The 15,356-nt window shown below is 37.3% G+C and overlaps 1 protein-coding gene across 2 annotated transcripts in view; it reads left to right on the top strand.

The window, feature by feature from the left end:
- Window positions 1-15,356, top strand: part of BICC1 (BicC family RNA binding protein 1) — a 389,702-nt gene that overhangs the window by 346,811 nt on the left and 27,535 nt on the right. For both annotated transcript variants that reach the window (XM_066243092.1, XM_066243093.1), the window contains exons 6-14: window positions 870-923; window positions 1,363-1,557; window positions 1,785-2,036; window positions 5,281-5,412; window positions 7,480-7,666; window positions 9,860-10,021; window positions 10,594-10,790; window positions 10,921-11,053; window positions 11,666-11,822. In XM_066243092.1, coding sequence (XP_066099189.1) covers window positions 870-923; window positions 1,363-1,557; window positions 1,785-2,036; window positions 5,281-5,412; window positions 7,480-7,666; window positions 9,860-10,021; window positions 10,594-10,790; window positions 10,921-11,053; window positions 11,666-11,822 — 1,469 coding nt within the window. The remainder of the gene's footprint in view (window positions 1-869; window positions 924-1,362; window positions 1,558-1,784; window positions 2,037-5,280; window positions 5,413-7,479; window positions 7,667-9,859; window positions 10,022-10,593; window positions 10,791-10,920; window positions 11,054-11,665; window positions 11,823-15,356) is intronic.

Consider the following 15,356-nt stretch of genomic DNA (forward strand, 5'->3'; position numbering starts at 1 on the left):
TAGTTAGTGGATCCTGGGAAAGTCCAGGGGATCCCAGGAGAGAGCTGGAGGTGGGTATTAGAGCAATGATGTTTACCAGCTAACAAAGAAGTAGTTCAGTATTTTGAGAACCGAGTACAGCAGTATCTTTGCATATTGATACTCATCTAGTCTGCAAGGAGTTTAAACAAAAGGGAGACAGTGCAGTGAATACGGGAGATTATGAGGAAGGCATGATGGGCTCATGGTGGCTGTGAGTTTTCAGGTAAGTCCATAGGATGATGTAGATCAGTAGAGGAGGTCATTAAAATGCAGATTATGATTACGGAGGGCTGGGTTGGTGCCAAGATCCTTCTTTTTTTTTTTTTTTTTTTTTTTCTTAAGTAAGAAGCAGTGAGGCAGAGAGACAGACTCCTGCATGGGCCCTGACCGGGATCCATCCTGCAAGCCCCCTATGGGGCAATGCTCTGCCCATCTGGGGCCATTGCTCAATTGTTTGGCAACTGAGCTATTTTAGCACCTGAGGTGAGGCCATGAAGCCATCCTCAGCACCCAGGATCAACTTGCTCCAACTAATCAATGGCTGTGGGAGGAGAAGAAAGAGATAAAGAGAGAGAGAGAGAAGGGGGAGGAGTAGAGAAGCAAATGGTCGCTTCTCCTGTGTGCCCTGACTGGGAATTGAACCTAGGACATCGACACACCAGGCCAACACTCGACTGCTGAGCCAACTGGCCAGGGCCTAAGATCTTTCATTGTTACCAAGCTCCCAGATAATGCCAGTGCCGTTTTTTCCAGGAGGACACTTTGAGTAGCAAAGCTGTAGATAACTGGAAAAGCAGACATGAGTTCAATTAAAATAAATCTGACTCTGTGTTTCCTTATTTTTGCAGGTTTCAATAGCAGGACAACCAGCAGGAGTAGAGTCTGCCCGAGTTAGAATTCGGGTAACTATTACTTTAATACTATAAATCATTTTAAACAATGTGTTTATTATAGAGTATTAAAAATACCTCATAATTAATCAGTTTATAAGAAAATCATGTGTTCAATATGTAGGAGGTAGTGACAAAAGTTGGTTTTATATATTAAAGAATTTTCTTAGAAATGTTCTGGATTTTACCTGACTCAGTTTCCCTGGTTATTTCAAATTCAGAGTCCCAAGGAAAATGCCACAGGCAGGTGAAGTTACAAACTTTCAGGTTTCATAAAAGGTTCCTGTCATTTAAGAAACTTTATAGTCTATACAGACTTATGTCTACAATAAAAGCAATTTATGTTTTAAAATTTCATCTTCATAAAAGAATGAATGAATGAATGATACATATTTATGAATGTATGATGGTTTAACTCTCTGTCTGATGGGTTCTTGTTACTTCATTTTAGGAACTGCTTCCTTTGGTGCTGATGTTTGAACTACCAATTGCTGGAATTCTTCAACCAGTTCCTGATCCCAACTCCCCCTCCATTCTACACATATCACAGACATACAACATTTCAGTGTCGTTTAAACAGCGTTCCCGAATGTATGGTGCTACTGTCATAGTACGAGGGTCTCAGAATAACACTAGTGCTGTGAAGGTAAGTGACTGAGATCATTCCAAATATCATTCAGTCTGCAAATTATTCAAGTTTTATTTTTAGAGGACTTTAGACTGGTTAGTTTTCTATAATTTTCCCTTGGATTATATTCTGACTTATAGAACTTGTATTTTTCTATAGCTATGAGAAGTGCCCTAGTATCTCTCCCTCTATATCAACAACGATTTTATCCAAGTATTTCTTTCTCTTTCTCCCTTTTCTCCCAGGAAGGAACTGCCATGCTGTTGGAACATCTTGCCGGGAGCTTGGCATCTGCTATTCCCGTGAGCACGCAATTAGATATTGCAGCTCAACATCATCTCTTTATGATGGGTCGAAATGGAAGCAACATCAAGCATATCATGCAAAGAACGGGTGCTCAGATCCACTTTCCTGATCCCGGCAATCCACAGAAGAAGTCCACCGTCTACCTCCAGGGCACCATTGAGTCTGTCTGTCTTGCAAGGCAATATCTCATGGTATGTTTAGTGAAATCAGTTGTTCACATTCTTTTTACCTCTTTGTATATTGCTGCACACACCTTAATAATGTGATATATATGAAAATACTTAGGAAGCCTTGTTAACTAAGGAAGTTTCTTGGTAGAAAGAAATAAAAGTAAGCTAGATAGTGCCTCCGAGGCCGAATTTCATTACCTAGGTAAGAATTTCCTTCCAGTACTTTTCTTTTCTAAAACTCAGACTAAATACAGAAGAAGTTCAAATGAAATAACTGTGTTTTGTGGAAGATGATTATTTTCATATGACATATATTTACAGATTTCATTTGACAAAGGAAGTCTTCTATTTAGACAGCATGTGAAAATACATTTTAAATGTTACCCTCAAAGACATAAATTTTGGTAGCATGACACATTTGAACATTTCATAAATCTCTGAAATAATTTTAAAAATGCTGTTTGAGGCATGAATTTGACTGTCATGCATTGAAGAAAAATAGCAGAGTTATATAATTTAGTATTGCTTCCAGTTCGTAATTTGCAATATTTCTATTCTTTTTACATTCATTTTGTTTAGATTGAAAATATTGGGGTGACACTGGGTAACAGAATTATACAGGTTTCAGGTGCCCAGTTCTACAACACATCTTCCATACACCATATTGTGTATTTATCCTCAAGTCAAGTCTCGGCCCATCACCATTTATCTGTCCTACACCCTCCTCTCCCCTCGCCCTTCCTGGCAGTCCCCACACTGTTGTCTGCATCCGTGAGTGTTTTTCTCTTTTCTCTGTTTTTTCTTTGCTCAATCCTTCCATTCCCCCTCACCCAGCTCCCACCCTGACAGCTGTTAGCCTGCTCTCTGTCTATAAGTCTGTCTCCATTTTGCTCGTTAGTTCACTCTGTACATTATATTCCACATATTTGTGACAGCATGAATGGATCAGGAAAGCATTATGCTAAGTGAAATAAGCCAGTCAGAGAAAGACAACTTCCTATATTTGTTTAAAAACTCACTGTGTAGGTTGATAGATACCATATTTTCCAATGTATAAGACGCACCTTTTTCCAAAAAATTTGGGGTCTAAAAACTGGGTGCATCTAATACAGTGGTTGTAGATTTCTTTTTACTTGCCTTTCCCACTTTTTTGTGCTTGCTTTTGCACTCATTGTTGAAGATAGTGATTTGTCATCAGACACAGATGAGGACAAGCTAATGGATGAGAGTTTTGACAGTGATGAGGAGTTCTATGAATTTTATGATGAATAAAACTTGATTTCAGTAACTTTATGTAATACTTTTTTTTTCAAATTTCGGGCCCCCAAAATTAATATGTGTCTTATACATGGGCAAATATGGTAGGTACCAAATGGACTGACATAATAATATATACTCACAAATATATATTTTTAAAATTTAATATAGAAAATTAAATTTAACAGGTTGACATTTATCAATAAGAGTACATAGGTTTCAGGTGAATATTTCTATAGCATTAGAACTGTTGATTATGTTTATACCCATCACCCAAAGTCAAATCATTTTTCTTTTCCTTATATTTGTCCCTCTTTACTTACTGCCTCCCACCCTCTTCCCCACAACCCTCTCCTCCAGGTCACTATTTTAGTTTTGTCTATGTCCATGAGTCTCAGTTTTAGATCCCACCTTTGTGTGAAATCATACAGTTCTTAGCTTTTTCTGATTTACTTATTTCACTCAGTATAATATTCTCAAGGTCCATCCATGTTGCCATAAATGGCAATATGTCATCATTTCTTATGGCTGAGTAGTGTTCCATTGTATATATGTATCACATCTTCTTTATCCAATCCTCTATCGAGAGACACTTTGGTTGTTTCCATGTTTTGGCCACTGTGAATAACTCTGTGATAAACATGGGGGTGCATGTGTCTTTACGTACCATTTTTTTGAGTTTTGGTCTAGATACCCAGTAAAGGGATTGCTGGGTCATATGCTAGTTCTAGTCTTAATTTTTTGAGGAACCACCATACTTTTTTTTCATAATGATTATACCAGTTTTCATTTCACCAGCAGTGAATGAGGGTTCCTTTTTCTCCACAGCCTCTCCAACACTTGTTATTACCTGTCTTGTTGATAATAATCTAACAGGTGTGAGGTGGTATCTCATTGTAGTTTTGATTTGCATTTCTTGACTAGCTAGTGAAGATGAGCATCTTTTCATATATCTGTTGGCCATTTGTATGTGCTCTGGGGAGAAGTGTCTGTTCAGGTCCTCTCCCCATTTTTAATTGGATTATTTGCGTGTTGTTGTTGAGCTTTGAAAATTCTTTATATATTTTGGATATTAACCCCTTATCACAGCTGTTGTTTGCAATTATCATCTCCCATTTAGTTGGCTGCCTGTTTGTTTCATTGTCAGTTTCTTTTGCTGTGAAGGAACTTTTTTAGTTTGATGTAGTCCCATTCATTTATTTTTGCCTTTACTTGCCTTAGCTTTATGGTCAAATTCATAAATTGTTCTCTATGGCAAGGTCCATGAGTTCAGTACCTATGTTTTCTTCTGTGTAATTCATTATTTCAGATCTTCTATTTAAGTCTTTGACCCATTTTGAATTAATTTTTGTGCAGGGGGACAAACTTTAGTCAAGTTTCATTATTTTGCACGTGGCTTTCCAATTTTCCCAGCACCATTTATTGAAGAGGCTTTCTTTTCTCCATTGTATGTTTTTGGCTCCTTTGTCAAAGATTATACATCCGTATATATATGGTTTTATTTCTGGGCTCTCAGTTCTTTTCCAATGGTCTGTATGTCTGTTTTTCTGCCAATATGATGCTGTTTTGATGATCATGGCTCTATAGTATCATTTGAAGTTAAGTAGAATGATAACTCCACCTTCATCCTTTTTCCTCAGGATTGCTTTGCTATTTGGGTTTTTTTTAAGGTTTCATACAAACCTGGTGATTTTATGTTGTATTTCTTTAATAAATGACATTGGGATTTTGATGGGGATTGAATTAAATTTATATATTGCTTTTGTTAATATGGCCATTTTACTCTGTTGAGTCTTCCAATCCATGAACATGGAATATTTTTTCATTTTATTGTCGTTTCCACTATTTTTCAAGAATGTTTTTTAGTTTTTGATCTTCATCTCTGTTTTTAAAGTTTCAGTCTCTTTGGTGAGCTCATTAAATTGCCTGAGCAGTATAATTTAGCTTTAATACTTTGGTTTACTCTTTTATGTTAACCTTCTACACTTTTTATTGTGACATTTCCTAGGGTTGTCTTCCTCTTGTATTGATGTTTGATATGAAGGAAGAAATTGAAGTTGATCCACAATTTATTGCTCAGTTGATGGAACAGCTGGATGTCTTTGTTAGTATTAAACCAAAGCCAAAACAGCCAAGCAAGGTTGGTTCAGTCTTAATCCAGAGAACTATGTGTCATATCACATATTGTTTTATTTGCATATAAGTGTATATTTGCATATTCATGTCACTGAATATCCTTAATAATATATGACATATATTTAGTTAATTTATACAAATATAACTTTGTAACATTTGTCATTGATCACCATTTTCTTTATATGTGTTTTAGTTTTTGGAGTCCAGTATTAGTGACCATTATTTTTCTATAAATATATGAGAAGGAAGGAAAACCTTTTTTACTTAATCTGCAAGATGGTAATTTTAAGCATTACTAAGCTGCCAGATAGTTGATAATGCTAAATATTGTGTTATGTGTACATATCAATACAATTCCCCAAAATATTTCATGTACTTGCTATTTGTGAGCCACTGCACCAGCCCTGAAGACTTAAAGAATAGGTGCCTGTTTTCTTTAATAAAAAATGTTTTTAGTAATGAAATATATACCTAGTGCAGCCTTCTTGAAACCTTATACCCAGTACAGCCATCTTGAAACCTTTCTCTTAAGATGTTGCAAAATTTTAGTAATTATATATATAATAAAAATTTAGTACGATAACTGATGATATCAAGTTTTAATGAAGAGACTGGAATTCCTATATAAATATTGTGTCAATTGGCACAACCATTTTGAAGAGCAATTTGAGACCATGTGATCACACTAAAAATACTGATGCCCTACCTCCAGCAATTCTACTTCCAGTTATACATTCTGAAGAAAACTTTGTACCAAAAGTTGAAGGATAAGAATGGCATTGAATTAAAAAAAATAAAGTTGCATAATAACATGTACTCAATAGTAATATTTATGTATATTTTATTATAGTGGGTAAAACATCACACAGTCATGCCCTCTATTTTTAAATTTCTAAAGTATGTCTTATCATTATGCATAATGGTGTATCTAATGAGATACAATTTTGTATGTATGTAAATAATGTGGTATTCAGTGTTCAGCTTAAGACAAACAAGCATGCCATCTTCAAAAGAAAACTTTAAATGAAAAGATAGCATTGATTCTAAGTGAACTTTATATAATGAGTTTAAAGATAGAGACTGGGATAATAATTTTATGTATTACAAAGCTTCATGCATGCTGGAGTAATTTGAGTTGACCAGAGTCATTGTTGGTACAGGACTAAAAGATAAAGGTTTAGTTGACTTCTGAGGACTTGTGCATATAAAATGGACAGACCCAAGAAGAATTCCTGGAGCTCAGGAAGAATGAAGAGAAGTCAGGGGAAAACAGATTGTAAGCGAGGACTCGGAAGCCTTGCAGCGTCGTGGGGCCGTTTCATTATGCCGCGCCGGCCCCGTGCTCCCTACTACTTCCATTGCTTGCTCGGCCACAGTTTTTTATTATTATTATTCATTGGAAACTTATTACCTTGGGTTCACATTTCAAATTTTCTAGATGAATCCATTGAGAAAACAAGATTTATTGTTTAGGAATTTATTTTACTAGAAGCTTTGCCATAGATATGTCATCAGAGAGGAATAGTGGTACCTCAAGGTCTATTAGTTAACTCGTAGACCGTAAATGTCAAGCATAGTGATTATAATTATGCAGTATATATACTGTATGGAGACAAGTTTGACTTGTTTTCGTAAAAATGAGCTACAGGGAGGAAAGCTTTAATGTAAAGACAAGAAGAGGATATAAACGAGAATGGGCTCTTGAGCTGGACCTGCGTTCCAGTCCTCTGGCTGCCCTCCACTGCTGCTCTGTGATGGTGGCCGAGTCCCTTATCCTCGCCTAGACTAGTGATTTCCACCCCATCATCAGGTTTGGGTAGGAATTGGAATATGGGTGCAGCTTCCATCACAGTGCTTAGAACAGAGCACACACCCAATACATGGTAACTAACATTTTATGGTCTGACCAGGAGTATTAAGTGGTTAGAGTTTACAGTTGATTTTAAAGCAGCATTCATAAATTCCCTGAGTGGAATTCTTATTGCCATACTCATTTCTCACCCACCTCTCCAATTCATTGTAGATTACTTGCATGTCATTTTTTTTTCTTTCCCATTATATGTTTTCATAGTCTGTGATTGTGAAAAGTGTTGAGCGAAATGCCTTAAATATGTATGAAGCAAGGAAATGTCTCCTCGGACTTGAAAGCAGTGGGGTTACCATAGCAACCAGTCCGTCCCCAGCATCATGCCCTGCCGGCCTGGCTTGTCCCAGCCTGGATATCTTAGCCTCAGCAGGCCTCGGACTCACTGGACTAGGTATAAAATTTATTGTTAAAGCACTTCTTAGTCACTGCGGGATTGCTTATCCAGTTCCCTTTCTTTCTGCCATTTGGGAATCCATTTTAAAGGCTCTGTGTTTTCCTCTTCAGGCCCTAAGGTTAGGTAAAAAGCAACAATAGTCTAATCAATCCATTTTGGTTTTTTTGTAAGACTCTGGGTTTGTTTACCAGACTCGTCTGATTTTGGCGTAAATAATCGTCTGGCTCTTTTTTTCCAGCCGTGTTTGTTCTTCTAAATTAAGAATGCCACTGAGAGTGAAGTCAGCAGGCTGACTGTAATTTATGTGTTTGTTCTCTCTTGCATTTGCAATATTGTCATCAGTCCCTAGAGATAAAGATTGTCCAGTTTGCATTTCCAAAAGTAATTGCAAATCTGTACACGGGAAGTGCAGTGGGGGAGGTGGAAGTATGCAGAACCCCCGCTCCCGTTAGCCTACCTCACTCCTCAGACACAAAGAGAATCTAGACCATGGCCATCAGAGGGGACAAATGGACCTGTATTGATATCTACCGCAAAGAATAGGAAGATGAAAGAACACCATCATCAGTGCTTTCATGTTTTTGGTTTTGCTTTTTTAAATGAGAGGAGGGGAGATCGTGAGACAGACTCCCACATGTGCCCTGATTGGGATTCACCTGGCAATCCCATCTGAGGCCAATGCTTGATGATCAACTGAGCTATTTTTAGTGCCTGAGGCTGACGTGCTCAGACCACACTATTCATAATAGTGAGCTATCCTCAGGGGCCATGCTGAAATCATTTGAACCATTGGCTGCCAGAGGGAGAGAAGGGGGAAATTGAGGGAGAGAGAAGCATATGGTCACTTCTCCTGTGTGCCCTGACCGGGAATCAAACCCAGGATGTCCATACACCAGGCTAATTCTCTATCCACTGAGCCACCAGCCAGGGCCTCAGTGCTTTCGTTTTTTAAGATATTATAGTGAGCCACTTAATAATTGTGGTGATATTTATTGCCTCATTTATGGATTCCCATATTACAGGCTGACGTTAGTTGCTATAGTAAATGATGCTAGGTTCATTACTTTCTTGTACATTTTCTCAGTAGCCTTTATATAGAAAGTTAATGCAATAACTCTAGCAAATCTTCTGCTCCATTCAGTGTTGGTTTGAGACAGAAAATATGCTCTCAGCAGTCTTGAATTTTTTCTAATAGCTATTACTTTAAAAAATTGTTATAATATGCTTAAATAATATGATTAATACACTACATAACCTTGCTTAGACACCATAACTTAGAGGCAGATTTTTTTCTCCTTGGCTCACAATCTCCCAAAGTTATCCCTTCCACTTGGAGGTTTGAACAGCCACAATAACACAGCAGTGCATCTGGAAATGCCAGTCACATAGCAGGAACTGAGTTCTTGCTGCAGTAGAGAGGGAAAAAAGCGAGCAGAGATTTATTGTTACACAATTTTTTAAATTTTTTGATGGCTATACCTATTCTATAATACCTAATACTTTAAGTATTCCTGGAAACTTGTATAAAGATCCCCATTTTATTTTAGAACATATTTTAAATGCCAGAAGGAAAATGTTATTACCTAAATCAAGCATCATATCCTTAAAACAATGAGGGGGTTAAAAATTACTTTTTTCTCCTGAGAAAAGTTTGCACTGAGATGGAACACAGAGAACTTACGTATGTGTTTTGACAGAGTATGAAAACTTGCAGGTAGCTAGGCCCATCTGCAGTGGGCCAAACAGAGCCATTCTACTACAGGAAAACATTCCCTTAGTCATTGCTAATTGTAAATGGATTGAAACATTTGCAAGCATCTGACGACTGAGTTATGCTGGGAAATAGAAATGGGTTTCCACTTGAGCAGAGCTTTGTTCATCTTGGCTGGTGAAATGAAAGCAAAGCAGCTGGCGGTGCTCATGACCGTGACTGCTTTGCTGGGGTAGGCACACACCTGTTTTCTATTTTCCAATTAGCATCTGTTTGTGCATAAGCTGGGTCCTGTGTTGAAATTGTGTCATGCAATATATTTCATGTGAATATTTGAAAGAAGGTAATCTATCACTCACACGTTATATTTAGAAAATATCAGAGCATATCAGCATGCATTCCAAAGGGCAATATTGGTGCCATCTGTTATTTTAAATTTTTGAATTGTTGCATATTGACTTTACATTAATTTATTACAGGTCTTTTGGGCCCCACCACCTTATCTCTAAATACTTCGACGACCCCGAACTCACTCTTGAATGCTCTTAATAGCTCAGTCAGTCCTTTGCAAAGTCCCAGTTCTGGCACCCCTAGCCCCACGTTATGGGCACCCCCACTTGCTAATACTTCGAGTGCCACAGGTCAGTATCGTTTAAGTACAATCAAAGGCATGTCTTTGTAGGTATTAATTAGTTTTTCAAAAAAATTTACTAGCGGTTCTGTGTCCTTAGGGTAAAATCATGGTTCAAAGCATACTGCAGCCTAACAAAAATTTTCTACAGTGTAAACTAGTTAAAATGGTGTACAACAAAGCAGTGAGTTTTCCATAAAAGTAAAATGTAATCTTCAAGCATTCGCAAAGAAGAGCATGATGTGCAGGAAGCAGTGGCAAAGTCACATGAAGGTCACTGATCGGATCGTTAGGAAATGCAGGTTCTAGTTGGAGAGATGAATATTGCTTGGAAGTTATATGCACATGCTAAGTTTAGCTTCTTGAGAAGCTTGGATTCCATATTCTTTTAAGTGTTATTCCATTTAACATTCTTTTGTGTAGTAACATTAGAGCTATTTGCAGAGAGGTAGCAAAATTGAATTCTCTTCTGAATTTGCAGCAACAAAAATGATGGTTTTGTTGTTACTGAAAATAATATAATGCTTGTTGATTCTGAGTTTTTTCCTGTCTAATACCTGTTTTCATGAAATGTTGTTCTAGGTTTTTCTGCTGTACCACACCTTATGATTCCACCTACTGCCCAAGCCACGTTAACCAATATTTTGTTGTCGGGAGTGCCTGCCTATGGGCACACAGCTCCATCTCCCCCTCCTGGTTTGACTCCTGTTGATGTCCATATCAACAGTATGCAGACAGAAGGCAAAAAAATCTCTGCTTCTTTAAATGGACATGCACAGGTAATGTCCTTCAGATAGAATGAAGTGCTCTGTGATGTTTGTAAGAGAGAAGCCACTGTTAAAGCTTTCAGATGAAGTGAATTTTAGATTTGTGATCATACCTGCCTGTTATTTTCTATTATTATTTCAGTCTCCAAATATAAAATATGGTGTAATATCCACTTCCTCACTTGGAGAAAAAGTGCTGAATGCGAATCATGGTGATCCATCCAGGCAGACGAGTGGATCTGAGCAGGCATCGCCCAAATCAAACCCTATAGAAGGTATCCTTGCTTCTGCACGTCAGCCTGCTCTGTTGCTTGGATAAAGGGGGCTGTAGAAAGGCCATGCAGTGACTTTGAACTGGCTTTGCTAACCAGTTATGAGTCATCTCTGCCTCAAGACAGGACAACATCTTGAATGAGATTCCAAAGAACATGGTGAAAGATAAACTGAAAAGAAGATAGACTTTTCACAGAAAGAATCACTTCGTTAGTCAGTGTCACCATGGTAAAGTTAATTCTATAAATAAAATTTAAAAATTAAAAAGTCACTTTTCTATTACATTGGAACTTCCCAAATTAAAGTGAATGTAATTGTGTAGCAGGAGAGCATCAGCTTACTCTGTATGGGGGAGGGTGTGTGTGTGTATGTATATAATTATTTTCTAAGTAGAGTGTATCTTACTTTTAACCCTTTCATCCCTAACAATCTTTAAAAAATATAAGTGTCTTCTCATGTTGAGTTTTTGATGTACATGACCTTGTTAAGGTGTTTGTCTCTGCAGCTGAGAGTTGTTATGTCTACATCTCGCTGGAGTTGCGTTCTGGTTTGTTTTCATTGCAGGTGATTGTAAACTGACATTTTGGAGTTTCACCTTTTTCTCTTTCCTGCAGGTTGTAATGATGCTTTTGTTGAAGTAGGCATGCCTCGAAGTCCTTCCCATTCCGGGAATGCTAGTGACTTGAAACAGATGATGGGTCCCTCCAAAGTTTCCTGTGCCAAGAGACAGACAGTAGAACTGTTGCAAGGCACAAAAAACTCCCACTTACAGTAGGTATTTTCATCTTTAAAAGCCCTTGATGCTTTGAAATAAATTATATATCAGGCTGGATTTGTATTAAGTTAGTGGAACAAAACTGGATTTGTTCAGGCAATGAATGCTCCTTGGCTTCAGTGAGTTTGATCTTATCTATGAGTTTTTTTCATTTCTCCTTATAATTACCTTTAAAATTTTTTTATACTGAAGTAAGATTGGTGTATAACATTACATAATTTTCAAGTCTGCAGCATTATAATTTGACATCTGTGCCTACTACGTTGTGCTTACAAGCAAAAGTCCAGTTTTCATCTGTCACCATACAGTGCCCTTGACCCATTCTTCCCCTTCCCCACTCAGCTTTCCCTCTGGTAATCATAGACCTGGTGTCTGTCTTTATGAATACATTTTTATTTTTGTATATAATTTGTTTTGTTTTTGTATTCCACATATGAGTGAAATGATATGGTATTTGTCTTTTTCCATATAACTTATTTCACTTAGCATAATACCTTCAAGGCCCATCCATGTTGTCACAAATGGTAGAATTTGACTTTTTATGGCTCAGTAGTATTCCATTTCAATCTTAGTGATGTTTTTATGGGTAAAAATTTTATTAAGGAATAATGTTGGATAATTTTTACCCTTATTTTTTATCTAGAGTCATTTCCCTCTTTTTAAGCTTTGAGTTTATGTCTGGGTCCTCTAAACTATCTGGGTAGCTCTGAAACTTTTAACATTCTCTCTGCTCTTCAGTAATGAACAGGACAATTTTTACTCTGATTGTTGCTGTGAAATCTCCTTATTTGCCTTGGAATTTCTAACTTAACTATAACTCCCTTGTTCCAAGGTAGTTAACTGTTAACTTTGATAATAAATACTTGACAGTGTCATGATTTCATTTATTTCAAATCATAGTGAATATAAATACATATAGTATATTAAATATAACTCTCCTTTACCATAGGATAGTGACAGATGTGTTTTCCTTTTTTTTTTTTTTCTTGTTTCTTTTTTAAAAAGAAAAACAATGGACTGCATCTGTATTGATAGGCTTTGCTCCCACCCATCTCCCACTCCCCAGGTTCCTCCACTGTCTTACTAGTTTTCCCATACACTTGACCCTTGAACAACATGGGGGTGAGGGGCACTGGCCCCCTGCACAGTCAGAATTCCACATCTAACTTGGACACCCCCAAAATTTAGCTACAGTAGTCCCTTGGCATCTATGGGGGATTGATTCCATAACTCCTTGTGGCTGCCTAAATCCACACATGCTTCATTCCTTCATATTAAATGCATAGAACAATGCATATAGTTGGCCTCCTGCATCTGCAGATTCCCAACCATGGATCAAAAATACTCTTCTTTTTATTATTAATTTTAATGGGGTGACATTGATAAATCAGGATACATATGTTCAGAGAAAACATCTCCAGATTATTTTAACATTTGATTATGTTACATACCCCTCACCCAAAGTCAAATTGTCTTCTATCTGGTTTTCTTTGTGCCCACCCCCCACCTCCATTACTATCACATTCTTGTCCATGTCTCTGAGTCTCATTTTTATGTCCCATCTATGTATGGAATCATATAGTTCTTAGTTTTTTCTGATTATTTCACTCAGTGTAATGTTATCAAGGTCCATCCATGTTGTTGTAAATGATTCAATGTCATCATTTCTTATTGCTGAGTAGTATTCCATAGTATATATGTACCAAAGCTTTTTAATCCACTCATCCACTGATGACCACTTAACCAAAATTTATAAAGAACTTGTAAAACTCAACACCAGGAAGACAAACAATCCAATCAAAAAATGGGAAAAAGAAATGAATAGATACTTCTCCAAAGAGGATATACAGACAGCCAATAGGCATATGAAAAAATGCTCCACATCACTAATCATTAGAGAAATGCAAATTAAAACCACAATGAGATATCACCTCCCACCAGTCAGAATGGTGCTCATCAACAAAACAACACATTATAAGTGCTGGCGAGGATGGGGAGAAAAGGGAACCCTCCTGCACTGCTGGTGGGAATGCAGACTGGTGCAGCCACTGTGGAAAACAGTATGGAGATTCCTCAAAAAATTAAAAATCGAATGCCTTTTGATCCAGCTATCCCACTTTTAGGAATATACCCTAAGAACACCCTAGCACTGTTCCAAAAGAAGAAATGCACCCCCATGTTTATGGCTGCATTGTTCACAGTAGCAAAGATCTGGAAAATACTCTTTTTGATCTGTAGTTGGTTGCATCTGTGGATGTGAAACCCATGAATATTGCAGGCTGCCTATTTATTGGGAAAAAAAATCTGCATCTAAGTGAACCTATTTTGTTGAAGGGTTAAATGTATGTCCTTACAGAGCAGAATGTTTATAGACAAATAGAGCATATACATTCCTATTTCCTCTTTTTCATATCAAAATCTGATTTGCTTTTATAAATTTACTGATTGATTAGTTAGTACAGTTCCCATTTTGTCAAAATCTGCTTTATCTGTGTTACATGGTACAAGATTAATATTGTATGCTATATATATATATACTAATAAAGGTTAGAAAAATGGTTTTGCTTTTCCTGTATATTGAAGCATTTGAAGTATATACCTATTCCTTTCATCAAGTGTGATACGAACTCACATCGTTTCTCACCTGAATTAGGCTGCACCCTCCAGAATGGTCTCCCTGCCTCCAGTCTCTCATCAGCTCAGTCATCCTTTATCATGTTTCAGTAGTTATTTTTAAAACACGAGTCTGACCTTAGCACACCCTGGCTGTAAAACCACCAGTGGTCCACCCATGTGCTTCCTTTGCTTATGCTCTTCCCTCCCGGTTGCTCTACTCCTGGCCTCTTGCACTGGTGAACCCGCAGCAGCTAGATGCCCTTTAAATTCTACTTCACATGTCACCTGTGAAACCTCTGTGAACTTTTGTCAAGCAAACAAGTTCATTGCTCCTTATGTTTCCAATAGCCCTTTCTAAATTCCTCAGTTTTTCCCTGGCACAACTTAGTGAATGATGAAAGAAGGAATGAATGAATGAATCAGCTCTTGGACTAATACTGTTTCTTATTTCTCTTATACTTGAGCTTAACATGCAGTTGAATTTGAACTTGAGGTGCATGTATAGTGCATTATCACTTCTTGTAATTCAGATGGTTGTTCCCCATTCTAAGCACTTTCATGTTCTTCTCATATACCCTGAACAGGTGTTGGAGAATATTTCTTATTTACTTTCCACCTTTATCATAGCAGATTTGTTAGTAATACCATATACATTTCACACACATGAATTGGATCATCTGCATGCTTTCAGATCAACTCGTACTTGCTTAGACGGTGTGTATATGGGTTATTGATATTCCTTGATGTATACAAAGAAATCTTGTCTTTATGTCTATTCCATATATACCTTTACAATATACCATATAAAATAGATATATGTGATGAAATAGTTTCAGCTCTGGCTCTTAGAGTCAGAATTGCCTGGGTTCAAATTTCAGCTCTACCCTTTACTGAGGTGTGTGTGGCCTTGGACA

This window comes from Saccopteryx bilineata, chromosome 9 (genome assembly GCF_036850765.1).
Source record: "Saccopteryx bilineata isolate mSacBil1 chromosome 9, mSacBil1_pri_phased_curated, whole genome shotgun sequence".
Taxonomy (NCBI): domain Eukaryota; kingdom Metazoa; phylum Chordata; class Mammalia; order Chiroptera; family Emballonuridae; genus Saccopteryx; species Saccopteryx bilineata.